Source organism: Typopeltis vanoorti, chromosome 25 (assembly GCF_054136105.1).
Source record: "Typopeltis vanoorti isolate ZY-2024b chromosome 25, IOZ_Tvanoo_1.0, whole genome shotgun sequence".
In the NCBI taxonomy this organism is placed as follows: Eukaryota; Metazoa; Arthropoda; class Arachnida; order Uropygi; family Thelyphonidae; genus Typopeltis; species Typopeltis vanoorti.
The window spans coordinates 56763585-56788662 of record NC_143573.1 but is presented as its reverse complement, the minus strand read 5'-3'; the positions used below and the strand labels follow the sequence as shown (position 1 = coordinate 56788662).

General features: G+C 36.5%; 1 protein-coding gene across 1 annotated transcript in view; it reads left to right on the top strand.

Annotated features, from left to right (window-relative positions):
• The window catches only part of Sbf (SET domain binding factor), a 631948-nt gene that overhangs the window by 484346 nt on the left and 122524 nt on the right, over window positions 1–25078 (top strand). The window contains 1 exon segment of the mRNA XM_090414822.1: window positions 4506–4739. Coding sequence (XP_090270948.1) covers window positions 4506–4739 — 234 coding nt within the window.

Sequence of the window (25078 nt, the reverse complement as noted above, 5' to 3'; positions counted from 1 at the left end):
AATTCTGATAAACAGTAGCCATAGAAGTATTTATGGAAGATGCAAGCTGCTGAAACTAAAAGCTTGAGTTAAAGTAAGTCAAGCAAAAGAGAAAACCTCTTTTTTGGATTTGAAGGAGGCAATATTTGTGATGTGTTTGTACCAAGAAAGATTTCAGGTTAGAGTTATCTCAAGAAGTTAAATCTATTCATGAATAGAGATTTGGGTATTGTCAAGGGAAACACAAGAAAAAAAGGGTTCTTTTTTTGTGTGGGAAATAATGAAGACGTATCTTTTGCTAGCATTGAAGTTAACAAGGTATCCAAATCCCATTAATGAATGTTTTGAAGATCAGAATTTAAGGTAGTAGAGGTTGGAGTTCTGCAGGTTGTAGTGATTTGTGCTTTGCGAGGTTTGTCAAATGAAAAATGAAAAGGAGGTGTTCAGTGTTCCTGCCATCAGCAAAACTGTACTGATTGGCAGTCAGCTGGAGTAGATCATTTATATATAGAAGGAAGAGGATGGACAAAAGAAGAGCCTTGTGGGACTCCAGCATTAGTTGTATAATTAGAACATAAGGAGCAACTAGATAGCCAGCCATCCACCATCACTCAAAGTGAGCGTCTAGTCAGAAAGCTGGCTATCCAGTTGCAGAAGTCAAGGAGTAGGCTGAATGGTGGGAGTTTACTTAATAGACCCTTGTGACAGACTTGGTCAAAAGCCTTGGAGATATCAAGGGTAACCACTTGAGATTTGCCAAACCTTTCCACGGTGCTTGTCTTGAAAAGAGTGACATTAGTAGATCCCCTGTTGATTGGCAGTGACAGAATCCATACTGTTTGTCATTTATTAGATGAGAGTCTTCAAGGTAGTGTAGAAGTTGGGTGTCGATAGTTTCTTTCCATTACTTTAGAAAGAATTGAGGTGAGAGAAATTGGGCAGTAGTTTGAAGTTAAAGATTTGTGACCCCTTTTTACAAGTGGATTATATGTGGACTAATTTCTAGACTTTCGGATAGATAACAGTTGAATTACAAAGTGTAAACAGCATAGAGTGGGAGTCAACTTGGGAGCACAGACTTTTAGAACAGTTAGAGGAATGCCATCAAAGCCAGGAGACTTTTTTGGTAGCCTGAGCAAAGTTTTTCTGATCTCTTGCTGGCAAAAGGTGAAAAACACAGCATTGAGTATTAAGTGTTTGAAATGGTTAGGAGATACATTTACCATGAACAGCTATGCAAGAATTGGAGGAGAAGTAAGAAGTCAGGAGATTTGCTTTTTCTGTGGGTGATGATGCAGTTGTACCACCTGGGTGTATGTTGGGAAGAAGTTAGGGCCAATAGTTTTGGCAAGAGCTCAGAAGACATGAGCAATAAATATTTCCATGCAATTAGGAATTACCGTATTTGCTGGCATATAAGACACACACCCTTTTTTGTACACATTTTTTAGGAAAAAAACTTTATCGCTGAATATTCTAATGAATTCACAGTATTTCAAATATAAAGTAATAAGTAGGTCTACTTTCAACAAATACCTAATCTAGCTAGGAAAGAGTACCTGCCTTTTAATCTTCTTTGTCAAAATCCAGAAATTCATCTCCAGAGCTAAATAAGAGACACTTGAAACCTCTTCTAAATCAGAAGTACTCATACAACAAATTGTCCTCTGTACCATCCAGTGCATTACTAATGCCACATAGCATAGATGATGATTAAATTATTTAACCACTGTCTCAGTTTTCACAGCATCCCATGAAGCTTTGACCCACTCACAAACTTATGAAATGCTAGGCCTCTTCTTCCTGATGGCATAACCTCAAAATCTGAAGACTGCATCCAGCAGTCTTCTGGATGCAGTGTTCCACTTCTCCTTCATAAATCCCTTAAATGGTTTATTAATACAGACATCTAAAGGTTGAAGCTGACTAGCAAGACCTCCTGGAATTACAGCTAACTGAGTTTTCAATTCCTTGAGTTTATTTTTAGCATCTTCTGTTCTGTGAGAACAAAACTGATCCCATACTATCAGGGCAGGCTTCTTCAACAGTTCGCCAGAGTGCCGCCAAATGTTATCTATCCATAACTGGAATACATAACTAACGTAACTGGAATGCTCTCACACACCACAAGGAAACAAGAAAGAAATCACGTAACTTGGAACAGAGAAAATTTCCAGGAATGAAAGTAATAAAAAACTGAGTATCGGCGTATAAGACGCACCCTGTTTTTCAGACCTATTTTCAAAGAAAAAAGTGCATCGTATATGCCGGCAAATACGGTATTTCTATGATTCATACTGTGCACAGGTTTTGCTCAGATGGCTGGAAACAGTAATGCAACCAGGAAAAAGAGGCATAGAAGTCGCAAAGATTGTCCCATTTGGCTTTCTTGTAATGTCATACAATGTGTGGATGTGAGTGGTTTTGTACGTGCTGCTCCATGGGGGAAGAAATCTGTACCAGATTGGTCTAAGCTGCCTAGAAGGCAGACAACATTCACAGTGTACTTAGATGAGCCACTAGTGAGGAAGAGAGCCAGGGTGTTTTGGGAGTGGTTGAGGTTGTCTGGTATTCTTCAGGTGAACAGTTTGTGTGAGTCATTTGATTAGAAATGTCTCAGCCTCTCTACCTGCTTGATCTGTGCAGTTGAAAGTGGGCAGCCAGCTGATGTTACGAAGAGTGACCTAGGAAGATGACCGCTGTTAGGAAAGTTAGCTTGAAGAAAATCAACATCCAGGGAAAGGTATTGGAAAAGTTTAGAGTGGTTGTTGGCATTAGGAGAGCACTAGAGACAGCATATGAATTTAGTAGAATGAGACAGAGTGATTTTTAACCAAAGGATGTCAAAATTGAAAGATCCAAGGTTGGATACTCTTTGGCATGACATACCAGAATGAATATATGCACAAACCCAACCTCTGAGGCAAAAGGAATCAAATAGTGTGTAGTTGGGAAAGCAGAAATAAGTGGTGTTTGAAGAGGTTGAGATTTGCTTTTATGTCAGGAAAAATAGGTAAGGGCTGACTGTCTGAAGGTGGAGGTGAACATCACTGAGATTAGAACTTAGACTGCATATATTTGTGAAATGCATCTCAAAGGTTCTTTGAAGTTTACTGTTGACTGCAACGGTCCCACATGATCCCTATGCAGTCTTTGGGTTCAGGTTTCCATGCTGGTCATTTGCAGAATGTGTTTTTCTTGCTAATGTTCCTTCTTTATAATTAATTGTCTATGCATCTCCACTTTGACATTTCTCTTCCATTTCTTTTCGTAAACATCGCCTTTCTTCACACCGAGCTTAAGTTGGATCTGGTCAGGCTTGTATGTATGATCATAAGGGGATAGTGCCTTCTGACTTGTTGTTAATGGCCAATATGAATGCTGATTTGCTCCTCATGGTATTCAAGAAAAAACAAGCTCTTCACTCGGCCACTATCAAACCTTCTATCTGGTTAAGATATGTAGATGATGTCTTTTCTATTTGGTCTCATGGCCCAGGCACATTAGATACTTTTCTTTGTCACCTCAATAGCCTTCGCCCTAGAATTCAGTTTACTATGGAAAAGGAAATTAATAATAGTCTGACCTTTCTTTAGACATCTTGGTCACCCACATACCTAACGGTCATTTGCTATATATGACCCGCGTGTGCGTGGAGTGATTGATCTTCAGAGAGTTGAGGCTGCCAGAAATGCAAACAACAGGACTACATGGCAAAGCCTGGTGTGGCATATCACTGAGCATTGGAGTGACCATACAGCATCTGTAGATGCCCAGTGAACATAGAGAGAGTAGTCAAAATAAAAATTTTATAAGAATGATGATTTCATGCTTGGTATGGTGTGGTCTTGTTTATAAATGGTTTGACCTTGGGCCTCTGTTTATGGTGCCATGAATGTTGAACTCCGAGACGTATCAGAACATTCTGAACAATGCAATGCTTCCTATTTTATAATGTTTCTATGGAACTGACCATTGACTCTCTCTCTCTCTCTCTCTCTCGGCAACACATTGCAGCATATCATAAAGCTGTTGCTGTAACTGCATGGTTTGTGGACATGTTCATTAGGATTGAGATCAGGACTCCACAGAGTCCTGATCTCAATCCTAATGAACATTTTTGAGATGAACTGAAGCATCAAGTGAGGTCAAGGGATGTCCACCCCCACAACAGTCCAGGATCTCATTACATGCATACAGGAAGAATGGCTCAAAATTTCCATTTATTGCTATTGCACACTCACTTGTGGAAAGTATGCTCTGTATGATTGCTACAGTCATCACAGTGAAAGGATGTGTTCTAATTTCATTAAGGTGGCCACCGTGGCTTTGTTTCTTGCACAATGGTGTCTGTTGACCTCTTTCCAAACTTTTCTTTTCTCTCTCTCTCTCTCTCTCTCTCTCTCTGTGTGAAAATCTTGTTTTGGCACTCTAATTTTTTCTTTTCTTCATGGATGAAACAAAGCAAATGCAATTTAATTGAAGTGTGTTAAAAATAATAAAAGCAATATTCCTTTCCCCATTAGGTTCTCAGGCCATACTCCAACATATCTAATTTGGAGATATGGGATTACTATTTGGAAGAAGAGCTAGCCCATGGACCATCTTATGACCTGGAAGTCGTTGCTATGGAAAAACAGAAGGAAGAAGAATCTGAAGCTGCAGATGGAAATGTGAGGCACAGCACTAGGCGGATTGTTAATAAATGTTATGATACCGTTTCATGTATTCAGCCAGATATATTTATACAGATGTTAGAGGTAAGAATCCCCAAATGATTAGTTTATCTTTTGTTTATAAATGATAGTTTAATACATTAACTATAATTAAACCATGTGTAATATTAAAGTGTACATCATTGTTTCATTTAATATTACTACAACATTCATAATTACAATTTCAATTTTCACTTAAACAATTTTTTTAGTTGAATTGAATTAAATATCTATTAAATTAAAAAAAAATTGTTTTGCTTTTTTTTTTAATTCTCCTATTTTTAACAACAGCCATCACTGGAATACTATGCCCTATTGCCATGTTTGTTGTGCAGGTCAACCCATGAACATTGAGGGGTGGGGGGGGAAGAGGTGACAGATAGTCTCCCACTGCTTTGGCAAGACAGGCAATCCTGGATGGCTTAGGAATACTATTGGTATTCCAACCAGTAACATCGTAAATGACTCACAGCAATACTGTTGCCTGTAAGAGCCAACAGTATTGCTGTGAGTCTCCTTTCCTATGGTCCAGGGAGAGGGCTCAAGGCCTGAAAGATAGCAAGTATGATATCTGGAATAACCTCGACTTCCACTGACTTGAATTCCACTTCCAAGTATAGTTATTGCTTTCCAGAGAAGACATCCATGTGAAGCTCCATGATGGATGGGTAGCTTTGCTGCTGAATTCTTCTTTCTTGTAAGAATGAATCTTTCATTCTGGAGTTTATCAGGGTCTTCAACAAGCCTAAACCCAGTACCAAAACCATATGCTCATCAACTGACAAGAAATAAAAAGCAAAAAACACTAGAGACACTTAAAAATACAGTATCATTCCTGATTATACATTTGACTAGTAAACATCTGATTTGGAAAATTTCACACCTCAATCCAAGAGGGTTTCAAAGGATCCCAGGAATAAGTGGGAAAAAAAAAAAAAAAAAAAAAAAAAAAAAAAAAAAAACTTCATTCAGCAGGCATTCTTTAGGTGTTGAGGCTTAAGTGCTGTGAGGACATCATGTTGGAGGCTTAATGGATTGTGTATAGCACTCGGAAAGGATTAAAACTGATTTTTAATACTTCCTATATTTCATCTCAGTCACTGAGACATCTTCAGGGATTACAAAAAAGCTAATGTAACATATACACAAATACCACACAATACCAAGCTAACCACATGGGAATTAGGTTTGTGGACCCCTAAATGCCACTAATGCACCTTACTACAAACTGTCAAAACAGCTGGCTAACTCTCTGACTCCCCCCTCACCGGACTTACCACATCCTATATTAAAAAACTCTACCCATTGTAAAATCCTAATAGAAAATCTAACTTTTAATAACACAGACATTGGTAAGCTTTGACATCTCCTGACTGTTTACCAATATTCCCTTAATTGATACCTTAACACTCTTAGAAAACGTTTTTCCTTCTGACATCTTAGATCTCTTTTCCTTTGCCATCAATTTTGCTTATTTTTCTTGAAAGAATAAAATGTACAAACAGATAGACTGGACTGCTATGAGTTCCCCCTCTCAACCCCCACCCCCCATTGCCAATTTAAACATGGAAAATTTTGAAAAACAAGCCATAGACTCAGCCCCTCTCAAACCTTCTATCTGGCTAAGATATGTAGATGATGTGTTTTCTATTTGGTCTCATGACCCAGACACATTAGATTCCTTCCTCAATCACCTGAACAGCCTACATCCAAGAATCCAGTTTATGATGGAAAAGAACAATAGTTTACCCTTCCTAGATAACTTAGTTACATGCTGTCCTAATGGTACACTTTCTTTCACTGTACATAGAAAACCTACGCACACAGACAGATACGTTCACAACTCTCCCACCACCACCCTACTCAACAATATGGCATTATTAAAACTCTAACAAAGAGAGCCCACAATCTTTGTTGCAGTGGAACTGCCCTTTCAATTGAACTCAACCACATACACAACACCTTCCTCTCCAATGGCTACAGCGATTATAGTATCAGCATACCCTACATCGGTGGCACATCAGAAAAGATTGCCAGGATTTAAAAAAAAATACAACCTTCACACAGCATTTAAGCCCACTGCAAGCTTGCTACCCTTATCCATTCTACAAAAGATCGGCTCCCTCCTCTCTCAGTGCCTGGAGTTTATAAAGTACCCTGTTCCTGTAAGTTGTACTTTGGACAGACAGCTAGATCAGCAACCATCCACTTAGAAGAACACGTCATACATCTGCAACTACAACTGTGGTCAGTCAGGCTTGGCTGATCATGTCTTGGATACAACCCACAGGATCTCTTGGGGAAAAAACCACCATGCTCCACCACAGTAAATTCAAAAAAGAGAGACTATTTTTAGAATATGCAGCAGCTCTCAGAAATCAACCAAATCTAAATAAATATGATTGCATTAAACTTCCAAAGATTTAGGAAACATTAATCATCAGAGATCCCACCTTACATTCTAGGCCACCTACAGTCGCCCATAGAGGGCACACCACCTAGATAGTACTTTAGTCACCCACGTGGTTAGCTTGGTATTGTGTAGTATTTGTGTATATGTTACATTAGTTTTTTTGTAATCCCTGAAGATGTCTCAGTGACTGAGACGAAATATAGGAAATATTAAAAATCAGTTTTAATCCTTTCTGAGTGCTGTATACAATCCATTAAGCCTACAACATGAAGCAGGCATTCTTGTTGAAAAATTCTAGCAGAAGCAGTTGGAGCTACTCCTTTTTCCAGCATCACTTGGGGAAATTCCAATCACAGTGTTCCTAACAAAGAGATTTGCTCTGAATTAAATGATCAAGGAGTGAGCCATAAAAAGAATTCTCACATACAAAGGTATCCTTGTACTAACTATGAATATCATCCTTATATTTAGCACTGCTAAATCCCCAACATCAGTGAAAACAAGGTATCTCAATTTTCCTGAAAACAGGGTAATTAAGGTACCCTATCAGCTGTATATCCCAAAAATTTTGTGCCGTTTCAAATGTTGGAAATGCAGCCATGCTCATACTGCCTGTTGTCCCAGCAGACCATCCAAATGTGCTAATTGTGTGTGGGGGGGTGGGGGGGGCATCCAGTGTATTCCTCATTGTGCCAAAATTGAGGATGAATAGGAGATTCAGAAGATCAAGACTGAGCAAAACATACCATTTCAGGATGCAAAGCGGTCATATAACATTACAACATCTACAACATCATCTGGTAGAAAAACACTTGTTTTTAGAGCAGCAGCAAAGAAAGTTTAGAAGTGTACATCAGCACATATGTCTGTTCCAACCTTTCACAATTTCATCATCCCTGAATGATATGATGATTTACTTGCAATTTTCATAGAGTGAATTAAAGAAAAACAAATGAATATATCTCACTTGTGAAAATATACTTAAAAAAAAAAACGGTTCCACTACATCTAAACTTGCTGGTTTGAAAAACAATGGTTTGTGCACACTAAAGAATAAGTGCCTTTGATAGGTGGAATGGATACACCTGCTCTCCTCCCCAGAAAATAAATCCATGGATACAATATGATTTGATGACTTCTTCGAGAGCTTTCTTCAAGAGGAAGAAGTGGACACCTATCATCCACAATCATAAAAAGGAAAAATCATCATCAAATTCCTGACATGTACCCTCAAGGGGTGTACAGGATATGATAGTACTACATGAAAAATTTACATCATTACTAACTTCCTATCTATAGTTTTCCTCCAAATCAGTCTGTCACTTGTCAAGACTCCAATATTATCATTATCAGATCTTATATTTCTATCGTCTGAGGCACTTTGTACCGTACCAATCCATCTATATATTGTCTTCCTCTGGGTCGTTTTCCTGCCAACCTGACAGAGAATATTTGTTTTGCTAATCTTTCCTTGCCCATTCTGTTTAAGTGACCATACCACCTGAGATTAGCTCTGCTAAAGCATTCCTGGATGCTGACCATGTCACATTCTTTCCTAATATCCTTGTTTTTAATATGATATTGCCATTGATGCCATCTGTTCACGCCTCTAATCTTTCTCAGGTCTCTCATAACATGTCAGTCTCTTTTGGTCAAGTGTTTTACTTCTGACCCAGCTCTCAGATCCATAAGTTAAAATTGGCTTGAACACTGTCTTGTATACAGCTAATTTAGTGTTCCGACTAATTTCTCTCTTACTCCATATGAATTTATTCAATTGACTTCCTATCATAACAGCTTTGTTGATTCTGTTGTTTCCATATTCACTTTACCATCTTCACTAAAAATTGTGCCTAAGTAGCTGAAATGTTTTACTTGTTCCACTGGTTCTCTATTCACAACGCAGTTGACATTTTCAACAATTCTGCATATTTTCATTGTCTTTGTCTTTTTATTTCTGGCCTTCATACCATATCTATTACAACAGTTATTCAATTTAGTCAGGGAATCTTGCAGACTTGTAGCGAATTTATTTAGAAGTATAACATCGTCCGCATAAAGCAAAGAGCTAACATTAACATCTCCGATTTTGATATCATGTTTAATACCACTTTCCTTCATAATGTGATCCATATAGATAACGAATAACAGAAGAAATAATGTACATCCTTGTCTCACACCAGATTTAACATTAAACCATCTTCCTGTACTTCAATCCTGACTGCTGACTTACAACTCAAATAAAGACTAAGTATTGCTTGATATAATGCCCCATTGATACTTAGCTTCTCTGTTGGCACCTTGTCATACAGCTAATTTAGTGTCATATGCCTTTTCCAGATCGACAAAACTTAAATACAGATCTTTGTTATATTCCCATGCTTTCTGAACTATTTGTCGTAAAGTGAAGATCTGATCCTGACAGCCTCTGTTTGGCCTGAATCCAGCTTGTTCTTCACCAAGCTTTTCTGCCACAATTCTTGTCAATCGTTTTTCAAGTATACTTGCATAAATCTTGCCAGGAACACTCAGTAGGGAAATACCTCTGTAATTCTCACATTCAGTTTTATTTCTTTTTTTATATATGGGTACTATGAGAGCTCTATTCCAATCATCAGGAATTCGTCCCTCTGTCCAGGCCTGATAAACACAAAACTAGAAGTCAGATGTGCCATCGAATATAAATTATTAACATATTCCTACAATAGAATTCTTGTGAAATATCAAAACATAGTTGTTGGAAAGGTGTATGGTTGCCCATATCCCTTTCCAACAATTTTCAGTTTATACTGACATACAGGCAGTTATCATTCACTTCTCAGTAGATCTCTTATCACAGCATGCTGTATCTTCTTATCTCTCAGTGCAGATATTCCCAGGATGACTGCGATGACTTCATGTTGCAGTTGCCACACATCTTTTACCCTTAATGGGATATTTAACAGTGCTCTATGAGAAAGCACAATTCATTGCTTTCAACGTAAGTTTGTTTACCATTCCTCTTCCCACTTTTCAAATAGGAAGTAGAAGATAACATGTATGAGAATGATCACTTTCCCGAAATATCCACCCTGTTACATTGTTAGCCATGTATTCAATCACAGAATTTGATATTGTATTTTTTTATTTATTTATTTGTTTTTTACATAATCCTGCTCTAAAGACCAAACATGGAACTTTTTCAAGCCACTTCAGGCCTCCAGTAAATGGAGTCTTAGTCCCCCACCAAGCTGTAAAATTCATCTTGCACCTAAAGACAAACATCCATGCCATAGCACAATTTAAACCCATAGCTTGTTGGTTATAAAACAAGTACATTATCCACTCAGTCAACCAGATGGATAAAAAAGTTTTAAAATGAACAGCCAAGATTCATCAGTTTTTAAAAGTAAAATATATGAATACTTATAAAAAATATAAGTATACTCATATTTTTGGATAAAAAAAATGAAAAAATATGAAAACTAAACATTGGAGATCAGTGGCAAACTGAAGAAAACATTGATTGATTGATTCAGTCAGGGAAGAAGTTAAAAGAGATGGTGTCCTGGAGAAGAGAAAGTATATCAAACATTCCTAACAATGTCTTGAGACTATAAGAGAAAAATGTATGAAAGCAAAGCATGTTGCAAAAGTTGTGAAAAACTTTGGTAAGAATATAGAAATTAAATATCATGAATGCAACAAAATGTTCTGGAGACTATTCAAAAAACTTGGAAAAGGAGTAAAGAATACTATTTTAACAGGAATCCGAGATGACATAAAACCTAAAGAAATTCTAGTTGACAGAGTTAATTACTCTGTCAACTAGAGAGTTTATTAAATGAAATAACCAGTAGAAAATATTCAAGAGAAATTCGGTCAGTATTATTATTATTATTGCACCCTCCATGAAGTTGGCAGACTCGTTGTCAGAAGTTCATTCAATTGACAACATATTTATCATATTGAATTTTAAAATCCATAACACTCGTTGCATTAACACATTCTGGTAATGCGTTCCTTTCATTGACAATTCTTCATGTAAAAAATATACTTCTCACACCCCTTTTTATCACATTCTTAAATAACTTCCTGGGATGGCTTCTGGTTTTTCTTGCCTTCTACTCTTTATAATTCCATTTGTATTAATCCAATAAAACCCTCTTACCAACTTAAATGTCTCTATCATATCACCTCTTTTCTTCTTATCTAACAAGCTCTGTAATTCACATTTCTTCAACCTCTCTCCATAGCCAGCATTCCAAAGTACTGACATTATCTTAGTCACTAACCTTTGGATCCTCTCCGATGTCTCCACATCACATTGAAAACCAGGTGACCAAATTTGAGCACAATAGTCCAAGTGTGATCTGACCAGTGTTTTATACAGTGGCACAACCACTTCCTTATCCCTAGATGTTAGTGTACTTCTTATCATAGCAATGTGCAGCCTTTGCAACACTTGCAACATGCCCTTTAAACTTGAGTCTACTGTCAACCATCACTCCCAAATCTCGAATCTCATCCACTTCCTGCAGTACAGCACCATCAATATAGTATATGGCCTTCCAACACCCTGCACTTATTAATATTAAAACTACAACCCCACCCCTTTGTCCAAGTCAAAAGTCTATTCATGTCTTCCTGAAGGGAATTAACATCAACAGTGCTACTTATAATTATCCCCAACTTTGCATCATCAGCAAACAACTGAAGATCCCCAGTCAGTCCATATGATATATCATTTACAAACAAGTTAAACAGCAGGGGCCCAAGAACAGAACTCTGGGGCATGCCACTCGTTACCCTCCTTTTTTGAGACACTGCTCCATCATACACAACTTGCTGGTATCATTCAGAGAGCAATCTATGATCCATCTAATCAATATACCATCTATTCCTCCTCTGCAGCTTGTATGCAAATAATTATATATATATCAGTATTTGACATAGGAAAAGCCATTAGAAAATCGAAATGAGAGAAGTCAGCTGCAGTTGATGGTATTTAACCAAAAGTGTTATGGAGGTGTAAGTTTTTATCACCTATTCTGTGTAATTCAGAAGATCAAATTTGAATTGAGAAATCCCTCATAGTACTAATTACAAAAAAAGGGAAATGTGAACTGATTGTGAAAATTACAGAGGAATTTTATAAATGTTACAGGTAAGATTTATGGAAGCATATTTGAGCAAATGCTAATTGAATTAAAACATGAAGAAGAATAAGAAGGGCCTATGCCACATATGGATTCTTAGAATCATATTTTAACTTTAAGACAAATATTAAAAAAATCATGGGATTATAATAAAATCTATATTTAAGTATTAATTATAATGAAGAGCCAAAGGCTTCAATTCGGCGACATGAACTTATTTAAGTTAAGGGATATTATATCCATATTGTTTCTTAGCCGAATAAGAAACTCAAAGAGTTTCATGCTGAATATAGAAACTATATAAAGTTCGGTGATTCCAAGCATAAACAAATACCTGGATACTGCAGCAACTGACCCTTTAGGTAGTGCAAGCTGAGGCAACTCATGTGAAAGGTCTCATTAAAGGGATGTAAGTTCTGTTCGCTACAAACTTGGTATTAACATGGTCTACCTACTCACTGATGAGACCTCAAAAAAGGTCGAAACCGGTCTGGGTAGTGACCTTCTCTCATAATGTTGAACAATAATATAGCTCCTAGGAGTTAAGGAGCTGTATTATTTAATGTTAAGTTCACATTATGGGTAAATATCAAGAATAGTGATCGGAGCTTTCTCCACCTTTTACATGAGTTGCCTCAGCTTGCACTACCTTCAAGGGTCAGTTGCTGCACTATCCAGGTATTTGCTTACGCTTGGAATCGCCGAACTTTATATAGTTTCTATATTCGGCATGAAACTCTTTGAGTTTCTTATTCGGCTAAGAAACAATATGGGATATAATATCCCTTAACTTAAATAAATCTATATTTAAGTTTTCTGAGTATGTGATAAGGTGCCAAAAGAAAAGTTGTTCAAAACATGGCTATTTTATAGTGTAAGCAGGACATTGTATAGACCAATAGATAATGTATACTAAATTGTAAGTTTTTAATTAGAATTGAAGGAAATATAGCAAGATGTTTTGATGTGAAATCATATGTAAGACAAGAGTGCACACTGTCTCTGATCAATGGCATTAAACCAGATAGCAAAATTGGAAATATTCAGTTTAGCTTTATTTTATGCAGATGATGTAACACTCTTAAATAAATATATTGCAAGTCAAAGGATTTTGTAAATAGATTGAATAACTGCTATAACAAATTTGGCAGGAATATCAGTAATAAAAAACAACTTATGATAACAAAGACTCTACACAAGTAAAATATTTCGGCTATTTAGACACAATTTTAAATGACTAGTAAATTAAATATGGAAATAGACAGTAGAATTGGACATTCTATTGTCTATTCCTATTTAAATTTCATATAAAATTATTTAAATAATTTTATATGAAATAAGAAGGAAATTAGGCAAAATACTGAACTAGCAGTATACAAAATGTTTAAACTAGTTTTGTACAGTAATCTCCTCCCCCACCACCACACTTTCTGCCCTCTAACTTTTTGGCATTCCACTCTTTCGTCCATTTCAGATATAGCCACCATCCTTATACTCGCCACGTGGTTCACTCTCTCTCACCATGTTTTGCCAACTTTCCATATTCTTCTTCTCTCAATTGACACTCATTCAATGTGTTTATAGAAGTCATGCAGAGTGCACCTCAAATTTCTCATGTATTCACAAGTGATATATAGTGCATTATGTACACTTTTTGGTGGCCAAAATATATGTACAGCAATACCTCACATAGTCCGGGTAATCGATTCCACCCAATATCCCGGACTGTTTGAAACTGGACTAATCGAGGAACTAAATACATACAAAATATGATAATTGGTTCCAAAAAAAAAAAATATTCTCCCTATTTTTCAATAAATAAAATGAGATTAATAAATTCAAATGTCTTTATCAAAAATAATTAAACAAAAAATACAGTACATGTTTTTCGTAATTCATTTTTTATTCTCTAAAAATTGCAATATCGATGTCTGCACATTTTTCTTCTTTGGTTTTTTTCTCTTCATACATTTCTTTGCTACAAAGAAATGTACGAATTGCATTGTTTATCATTCAGCGAATTGTAAGGCTACGTTCAATATTGGGATCAACTTCCATAACATGCTCTGACAAGGTTTCAACCATTCCAATAATTTTTGATAGGTGTTCAGCTGTTAATTCTCGTGCAGGCACTTCAACACAGTCGTCTTTGTCTAAGTTGTCCTCCCACTCTTCATAAGCTCGTTGTTCATCCATGTTAATAAGTGTTTCATTATCCAGTTCATTAGTGCTCTATTCAATGCACTCAATTACGTTGATGGAATCTAACTCTGAAACCAAGTTGCTGTCCAATTTTCACTATGTTATTAGTGACTTCAGCAAAATGAGCTTCAAAACCAATGAAATCATTTGCGCAATGTGGTATGATATGTTTCTATACTGCTCTCATATTGCTTGCTGTTAATTCATGCAATGCTTTGCCTATATTTTCGATAATGTTTCTGATGTTGTAGCTCTTCCAAAATTCCATTAAAGTAGGTGCATTTTCTCTTGTTGTAGCTTTTATGGCCTGCGAAAAAGTGCACCGCAAATAATTGGTATTAAATGTTGCAATGACACTATGTTCCATTGGTTGGATCACCGATGTCATATTTGGTGGAAGAAAAATTATTTGTACATTTTCATTTAAATCACAAAGTCCAGTCGGATGACCGGGGGCATTATCTAAGATCAATAAAATCCTAAAATCTAATCCTTTTACTCTGCAATAACGTTCTGTTATAGGGCAAAAATAGTTGGTGAACCAATATTCAAATAAAACTCTTGTGACCCATGCTTTCTTATTTGAATGCCACAACACTGGGAGATTATTTTTTGATACATTTTTAAGAGCTCTAGGGTTTTCTGCACGGTACACAAGCATCGGTTTTAATTTGAAATCCCCTGCTGCATTTCCACCTAATAACAGTGTGAGACGGTCTTTTGAAATTTTATATCCAGGGCATGATTTTTCATTGGCTGCTATAAAAGTGCGTGACGGCAACTTTTTTCAGAATAATCCCGTTTCATCAACGTTAAATATTTGTTCATCTGTGTAGCCACCTTTTTTGTATGATTTTATCTGCAGTGGCAGATTCGCCAACAATATGAACATTGTGAATACCAGTTCATTGTTTAAAATGAAAAAACCACCCACAACTTGCCGTAAAATTTTCACTAGTTCCCTCACCTTCGTTTTCTATATCATCAATAGTCTTCAAGTCGTTGTAAAGACTTAATGCTTTGGCTTGAATTTCTATTTGACTAAGTGGAACTTGCTTTTGAGTTAAGTCTTTGATCCATATGGATAATAGCCGCTCCATATTTACCATTCGAGTGCTTCTGGTTTTAGTCACTATTTTTGATAAATAAGAAGCCGTAGCCATACCTTGCAATTTGTATTAATCTTTTTTTTTTTTTTTGATAAGTTTTCGAACTGATGACCCGTCCATTCCTTTTTCACAGCCTATTTTAGTAAAGGATGCATCTTCTTCATTAAGCTTGATTATATCGAGCTTTTGTTCTAAAGTGAGCCATTTACGTTTCTTGGTGACAGAATCACTGTCACATTTTCTTTTTGTACTCATTATATAGTTTTTTTAAATGGGATTAAAATTTAATTATCACAAATCAACTTTACTGTAGATTTGCGCATCGAAAACTGATAGACATAGAAGTTAATTCAACATTAAAGTACACAAACGTCCACTGCTTATTCGTACTATACATTAAGACGTTGAGCATTGAGTATAATTCGTACATTAAGACGTTGAGCATAATGCTGCGTTTACATTCTCGCCGAGTCTAGGTACATATATATACAACGGGGAACCCCCGAAGAAATTGAAATATCGTATCACATAACTTTAAAACCGCACAAAAAGAGACCTGACTGTATAAAGGGAAAAAACCGAACATTTATGTATATAAAAAAAAATTATTTTGTGTACTAATTTTTTAGGATTTTAAACTGGACTATAGTGAATCCGGACTGATCGAAGCTGGACTATGCGAGGTATTGCTGTACAATCTAAATAAAGGCTAGATTTTGTTCTGGTTTTTGCTGGTGCTCTGATCCCTAACCTACAGATAAGTGGGAAGAGTGTATTATTGATCTTTGAGTTGGGTTAATAATAAAACATCTGATCAAAGGCAAGAAACAAGAAATATGAGAATTCTAAAAAAAAAAAAGTATGACTGAACCATATTGAATCTATGATTGATGCCATCAGTGGCAGAATCATGTTAAAACTTTAGGTCATCAACATAAAGAGCATTGCTTATGGGAAAAGCTGTTCATTGATGGAATTTACTTTGATAGCAAAGAGTCACACTTAAGACACAGCCTTGGGGAATACCCTCTTCTTGATTATATAGCTGAGACAACGTACTTCCCAGTCAGATAGAAAACTCAGCTGGATAGCAAGTTTTTAATAAAAACAGGAAGCTGTCCTGCTCGGACCAAGATAGTCCTTTAATATGCCATATCTCCAGGCTGTGTCATAAGCTTTTTCCACTTCAAAAGAACACTGCAATGATCATTTTAGGAAAGCATCTCTTATACATGTTTCTAAACAGAACAGATAGTCCAATATTGATCAGTGTATACAAAAGCCACATTGCATATTGACAAGAAGCGCATTGCTTTCTAATTACCAGAGAAGCCTTGCATTTATCATATTTTCCAATATCTTGCAATGACAGCTGGTCAGAGCAATAGGATGATAATTGTTTGCTTGTGTTGGTTTTGGGATGGCAGTAACAGTTGGCATATGCAAAGAATCTGGAAACTCTTCCTCTAAGTATTCTGTTGTATAGTAAGAGAAGGAGATCCATAGAAGATGACGAAAGATGTTCATCATCGCATAATGGATGTCATCAGGACCTAATGTGCTGGGATGAGACAGTAAAAGAGTTAATTCTAGTTCCTTCTTCATGAATAGCTGATTGTTTGGCTCTAACGTATTGGTAGAAAAGCATAGCCGCTATATTTCTTGTTGCTCTTTCAATATTAAAAAATCAGGATGGTATGGCATTATTGTTGAGATTCTAGCAAAATTTTCTCCCAAAATGTCTGCAGTATATTTGGAATCAGCAACAATAGTGTGTTCTGTATCTACCTTTCGTTTTCCAAATTTTATCCCATATAATCTTGCACTGGTTGTTTAATTAATCAATGACGTAAATTGGATTCATAATTGTGTTTGACTCTGATGTCTCACATAACGTGTTTTGGCTAGAGCATGTTTAAAAGCTATTATGTTTGTTGTTATGGTAGATTTTCTACAAAATAAACCCCATGCTCTGTCTTGATCTATTTTGGCTGCTTGACATTCTGGGTTCTACCAAGGCTTTGGATAGAGTCAAAACTGAGATGATGCTTTTGGAATTACAGCTGTTGCTGCATTGACAATACTGTTACATACTTCATTGTTTCAGCATTAAATTTTGTAAAATAGGAAAAAGTATTCCAGTTAACCTAGTAATTTTTCACATGGGATCTGTGTAGAGGAACAAGGTTCCTGTGAAGACAAAGTGCAAATAACTGGAAAATGATCACTCCCATAGATGTTCTCTTTAACATTCTACAGGAGCAGCAGAAAAATGGCAGGAGAGCAGATTGTAAGGTCTTTTGCAGAATATGATTAGTTAGGCATATGGAAAGAGTTGTTGACTCCATTATTAATGAGGGAGAGGTTGTAATTTGAGAATTCACTCAATGATATGACCTTGTCCATTCGTGTTGGCACTACCCCCACAGAGAATTATGTTCATTAGAGTCACCCATGAGAAGTATTCACTGAGGCAGTTACAACATCAGATTATCAAGTTCCATCCCATTTAACTCATTACACAGTGGTAAATATGATGGTGGTCTGAAAAGTTCTCGGCCCAACAATGAAAAATTGCATTTATAATTTCAATTTTTTTTTTTTTTTCAACGTAATCTCCCTTAAGACTAATACATTTATTCCAGTGATGCTCTGGCGCCATTATCCCATCCCTATAGTGGTTCACAGTAAGATCTGCAAAATAACCCTTTACAGCTGCAATCACCTCTTGATTCGAAGAAAACGTCGACCAGCGGGTAAGAGATAGAAATCAGAAGGAGCCAAATCTGGGGAATAGGGTGGATGTTCCAACAATTCATAGTGCAGATCCCTTAATTTTCCCATTGCCAAAGCACCTTTGTAGGCAGGTGCATTGTTCTGATGAAAGATGATTTTTTTCTTCTGCAAACCGGATCTGTTCTCATGAATTTTTTCATCTAGTCTGCTTAAAAGATCAGAATAATATTCCCTGACTATTTTTTACCCATTTCAAGGTAATTAATAAACAAAATGCCTTTAGTATCCCAAACCACCGATGCCATGACCTTTCCTGCTGATGGAACCGACTTTGTCTTCTTTGGCACTGAACAGCTGGCTTCTGTCTACTGTTTTGACTGCTGTTTGGATTCTGTGTAATGGTGAATCCAAGTCTCATCCATAGTAATTAATCAACGCACAAAATCAGTTTTATTCTTGTTAAAATGCTCCACGCACTGTTCAGAGATTATCATGTGAGCGCATTTTTGATCTGCTGTGAGCAAGCGCAGCACCCATCTTGCACAAAGCTTTTTCATTTGCAATTCTTCATGCAAAATATATCCTACATGTTCCTTTGAAATGCCTATAGTCTCAGCAATTTCGTGCACTTTAACTCGCATCCAATACCATATCGTGCACTTGATCAGTGATTTCTACTGTTGTTACGCTTTTTGGACGTCCTTCACATGAATCATCTTGAAGGTTGGTACGGCCATGTTTAAACTCGGCAGCCCATTTCTTAATTGTCGAAAATGAATGAGAAGAGTGCCTGTAAACTTTTATGAACTTCTAATGAATTTCTTTTGGTGTTAAACCTTCTTTTACAAAAAATTTTATAACCGCACGATACTCAATTTTATCCATTTCAAGGGATACAGACAACACTTTTGTTTCAGACAGCTGTATAAAACAAACTACTTGATAGAATGACTTGCAATTTCACATGGATGCTTATGAGAGATGTACCAACTTAGAAAAAAATAATTTTTCCGATAGTGTTGCCATCTATGGTCGAGGGCGTGAACTTTTCAGATCACCCTCGTATATTTACTGATGTAATAAGTGTCCCATGGATAGGCAAATCATTACTTCTTCCAAAGCATATTAAGCTGGACATGATGGAAAGGAGTTTGACTGCTCATCAGTATAGCCAGTCTACTACAAGCAGGACCAACTTCAGTTGTGTACTTGCATACAACAGTGAAATTCCTGAGACAGGGTCCTTATTGGATTTTAAATATGTTTCCTGCAGACAGAAACATGGATGCCTACTGACCTCAAGCAAAGGCTGCACTTGGGATTGGAATGCCAAGACTGCTCCAGGTTCTATACCACTACTGCCATAGCAAGCCTTAAATCATGTCCCTGGACCATGGAGTAGGAGACTTGCTACCTCACCATTGACCCTTGTAGGCAAGCCCTGGCCACCTGGACAGGCCATCCAGGACTGCCCATTCTTGTCAAAGTAGTACAAGACTACCAGGATTCCCCTTTCTGGATGTCCATTAGTTTCCCCACATGGAAGCTGAACATTGGATCTCAGTGATGGTGGTCTGGAAGAAAGGATAGTAAAAAAAGACTCAAGAGAAGTAGAGAAAAGAATAGGGGAAGAAAAGCAAAGAAAAAGAAGACTGAAAAAGGACTGTACTACCTATTACTGGAAAGTCTCCTTCACCATAAATAGATTCTCCAGAGGGAGGGGCCACCTCTTGAAGGGGCTACATATTAGAAATTTGGTGGTGCTCATATCTAATTTCTCTTGCTGCTGTGTGTGCATACGCTTCTTGTCATTCCTAAGGTTCCTGTGATCATTGTCAACATCATGCTCACTGATATGTGAAATATTATTCTAATGATGTAGTTTTCATATTTGTTAATCCTCTTTGATTTGAACACCCAGTTTGCCCAAAGTTCCTGTGATGACAGGTACAGGGAACCTGATACATACCAGGCAGATACCTAGTTGCTGGCTTGCCCTTGGTAGTAGGTAAAAAAATGAATGAAAATAAATAACCATAAAAATCGTTAATCCATTTCAAATTTGTTATAGAGAAAGAAATATCTTTTTTTAGACATCATGGTCACTTGAACATTGGCATCTACTCTTACAAAAGTGAGGGATTCTACCTTTGCAAGAATTACAACCCACTAAAGTCCACTGTAGTCCGCTAACTATATCATATAACATATAGTTTGAGCATGTCACAATAAAGTTTTCATAATTGCAATTATCTAAGAGAGAGAGATGGTGAGCAGATTGCTGTTGAATGCAGTTTACAGTGAAAGTAGGCTTTCAATAAATAGAAGTAATCAGTTCACGTGATGAAGAGCAGAGGAGTAGGATATCTATGAAGGATAATTTGTCGTCTTTTTCTATTTCCATAGTAAAATTAATTCATGGATGTAGATTATTTATGTTAGATAAAAAGTAGTTGGGTAATGTTTGTTCATTTATGGGGCTAGATCACAAAAACATCGCCTATATAGTGAACCTAAAATGAAGCCTACAGGTATATGGATGAGAAAAGGATGTCTTCTAAAGGTTCCAAATAAAAGTGGGAGAAAGTGACCTCCCATGGCAGTTCCTTTGACAAAGAAAATATCTAGAGTGAATAACAAAGTTGAATTATTTCACTATATCATGAAAAGGCTTGTTAAAGCAGATGTAATGTAGCTCTGAAGGTACATTAGTGAAGAGTGATTCTGTATCGAAACTGACTATTAAATCAGCAGGTCGGAGAAAAAAAATTTTCACTTTATCTAGAAAATCAGGTAAACTTTTTTATGAAGGAGTGGGAATTATCAATCTCAGCTTTTAATAAATTTGCTAAAAATTTGACTATTCGATAAGTAGGACAATCTATATAGTCAACAATGGGACAAAGGAATGCCTTCAATGGCTTCTCAGAGCAGACCACACAACATCTTTTTGATTCCTATAAACCTTGCTCAAATAACAAGAAAACAGTATGTCGAGTCCCCATCTGATACTCTGGCATCTCAAAACTTATCTCTAGAATTCTTAAGAAGTATAGATCTAGTGGCTACATTTATTCCTGTTAACAAACTATCATCATGGTTTCCATCTTTTCAAGATAAACATCCCTCTTGTCTTCCTGGCATCTACCAAGTTCCTTGTGACTGTCACCTTTCTTACTTCGGACAAAGTGGACATTCAATGGAAAAGAAAATGCAAGAACACCAGTCTTACATCATCAAATGGAAACTGAGAAATTTGACTTTGTAAAATATGGAATAGATACTGACCACAATATGCTCTGCTCTGAAATGTGCTTACTCTGTGTCACTATGAATTTGAACATGCTGAAAAGCTGAAAATGCTGAAGAAAGTGCTGAAACCTTACTTCACCATCCAAACTTGAATATGAACAACTGCTTCTCACTTAAGTTGTGGGAGAGTCTTATTCTAATCACATATCATTAAAGGTTTTTAATTAATAATACAGTTAATAACTAATAATCAAATGTTTACTCAGTAATAACATCACACAGCTCTGACTGTTTGAAATCAATCCATTGTTCACGTACTTTGTAATTAGCTAATGTTGCCACTGATAATTGCCTGTAATTTTTCTGCTAGAATATATGACCTGCTTTCCTTGTGCTATCATGTAAATTGAAGAGCTCGGTGACTTTCAATGTGGCACTGATTAGGATGACATCTTTGCAACAACTGAGTTTGGGAAATTTCTTCTCTGCTGCAGCTGCCTTAATCAACTGTAAGTGATGTTATTTGGAAGTGGAAATGTGAGCATCAAGAGCACAACACATTTGCAACCTGGTAGGCCAAATAAAATCACAGAGCAGGACCACTGAGTGCTCAAGCACATGATGCAAATAAATTGCTGTCCTTAGTTGACACACTCATTTTGAGTTCCAAAATGTCTTTACAAGTAATGCCAGCACTACAACTGTCTGTAAAGAGCTGAAGAACATAGGTTACCATGGCCATGCAACTGCATAGAAGCCTGACATCAGTAAGGGTAATACCAAGAATTGAATGGAGAGGTGTAAAGTTTGATGCCAATGGATTCTTTAGTAGTGGAAACATGTTCTCTGCAACAGAAATTCAAGCTTCACAGATAAATAATCAAAGAGGTTAGGGTGGTTGTGAGAATTTCAAAAGCAATAAAAAGAGCAAATTAATGCAATAAACTATGCAATGGTCATAATTTTGAGTCAGCACAGATGATAAAGACAAAATTGTTGTTTTGGCATTCCATGATATGGAATGCCAAATTCTGACAAATGCTCATCTACTGCCCTTGTGATGAAAGGAATTATGCAAAGTACAGTTCGAAGTAAATAATGATGTTTGAGGCTGCCATGTTTGATGTTCTGTGAGAAGTATTATGTGATTTAGATGCACATAAGCACAATGTATATCATTTATTATTATTTTTAATTAGTAGTAGTAGTAGTATTATCTGATCTTTATGGAGTCAAAGGACTCTTCATGGGAGGTCTATACTCTCTCATGCCAAAAGATCATCAAATCATGCCTTGATCCCTTTTATACTTTCCCCACTAACCACTCTTTCAGGCAGTACGTTCTCACCAATCACTCTCCACGCAAAGAACCTGCTTCTCAATTTCATGCTCACACCCTCTTCATACAGCTTCCATGGATGGCTTCTAGTTCTCCCCTTGTCACCCTCTACTCTGAAATATCTTCTACACATTAATCTGGTAACAACTCCTCACCAACTTATGTCTCAATCATATCCTCTCTTCTTATATTGAGTGTAAGTTGCATTCCCTCAATCTCTTCTTATATTTGACATTAACTTAGGAAAGCTTCTCCAATACATCCTCCCCTGAAAACTAGGCAACCAGATCAGTGCAAAAGCATAAGCAAAAGCATTATGGAAAAGATTACTACCTAGACCAGTTTCAACCTGTTGAGGTCTTATCAAGCGAGGCATAAGAAGATATCGAGGTTAAATCAAAGCAGAAGTCATATATTTTCCATAAAGTCGAAAAAAGGCATATCACCTTATTAATATATATATATGAGCTCCTGTAGTCAGTCAGTATAGACAAAGCCCTTTGGTCAGAAAGACCTGGATTCGATTCCCATCCATGATGTGAGGGACCTTTATCTGGTCTCTTTTGACTAAAGGTGAGTTGGAGATGGAGGGTTTTTTTCCCTCCCGGTAACTCAGGTTTTTCATCCCTCAAAACAGGCAAACCAGTCCCGTGAACACATACGGCTACAGTCATAAAAAATGCTTATGACAAGCAAGGCAACATGAAACCACTTTGCATCATATCTCCCTAGTAATCAGTTGCAACCCTCTCAAAGAGAGGAAGCCACAGGTTTAGGATAGGATATATATATATATATATATATATAAAATGACTTCACACAAACAACAATTTACTCTTTCATCCCCCCCTCACCCATCCATCAAAACAAGAAAACTAGCATATCTATAGGTTACCTAGCCTCTGTGTGTGTGTGTATATATATAGAGAGAGAGACTATAATTTTCAGCAGTTATAAAATACCAGAGTTACAGCCTTATCTAGTCAGAGTTTTTAATTCTTCTGATTTCAGTGACCATCAGTCCACTATACACTTAGTAAACTGGAATAGATCCTAAATCATTTACAACTGCTATGATGAACTTGAAAAAAAAATCTTAGAATCAACAGAAATTGCACTAATTTCTACTTACCTTAATTGTCAACCTCAGCCACAACCTTTCTGATTATTACTCCTCTGCTATTCAGCTATGGTAGTCATGACACCACATCCTTATGCGTGAGAATAACAATGCAACTAGTGCCCTCGAATTCATTCCAATGTGAGCAATCCATTAATAATTTAGAACTATGGTAACATATCCAGTAATGTTTTTTTATGTATCACTTTTTTTCTTTTATATATTATGCATCTGACGAAGTCTTCTAGGAAATAAATTAATTATTTTATATTTTATTATTTGGCTATATAGTCATTTAAATTATTTTTGTTAAAACATGTACAACAGCTGTGAAAACCTAATCTGAAATACATATATATAGATTCAATGCCCTGTATAACGTTCCATGTTACTGTAAAAATTTTGAACAGCTTATGTCACCTTACAATATGCTTTTCCACATCAACATGCTTCAGTACAGATTCCTCCTGTGATTTTTCATGGGGAGAGATTTTTCAACTCTATGTTAAAAGTAAAAATCTGGATCTAACAGCTCCTATTTGGCCTAAACCCAGCTTTTTCTTTCTCTTAATTATTTAATGAACACTTCATCAGTGTATATCTGTGAATGATGTTGTGCAACATATCAAAGGGAGGCAAGGATTAGAAGTTAGGAGAATTAAAGGTGAAAGAAACAGAGGTGTATCAAGTGTTACTTGGGTTAGATGTTAATGAGGCTGTGGGAATGGATGACATTGCTACGTATTTTTAAAGAATGTGCAAAAGAGTTAGCCATTCCCTTAACCTGGTTATTTAGGATAAGGAGTGGAAAGAAGGCAAAATAATCTGTCTCTGCAAGCATGATTTGAGAACAAAAGTTTCCATTTATCTTCCAGTCTGTGTATCTGCAGTTGTGATCAAAGTGTTGAAAAAAAAATTATTAGAAATAGAATACAGGATTGGATTGATGGACATAAGATTCTCTATGATCGTCAGCATAGGTTTGTGAAGAGCAGGTCTTGCTTCAGTAATCTGCTTATATTTCATGATAAGGTGATGAGTGCATTGGATAAGGGGGATTCATATGTAGTGATTT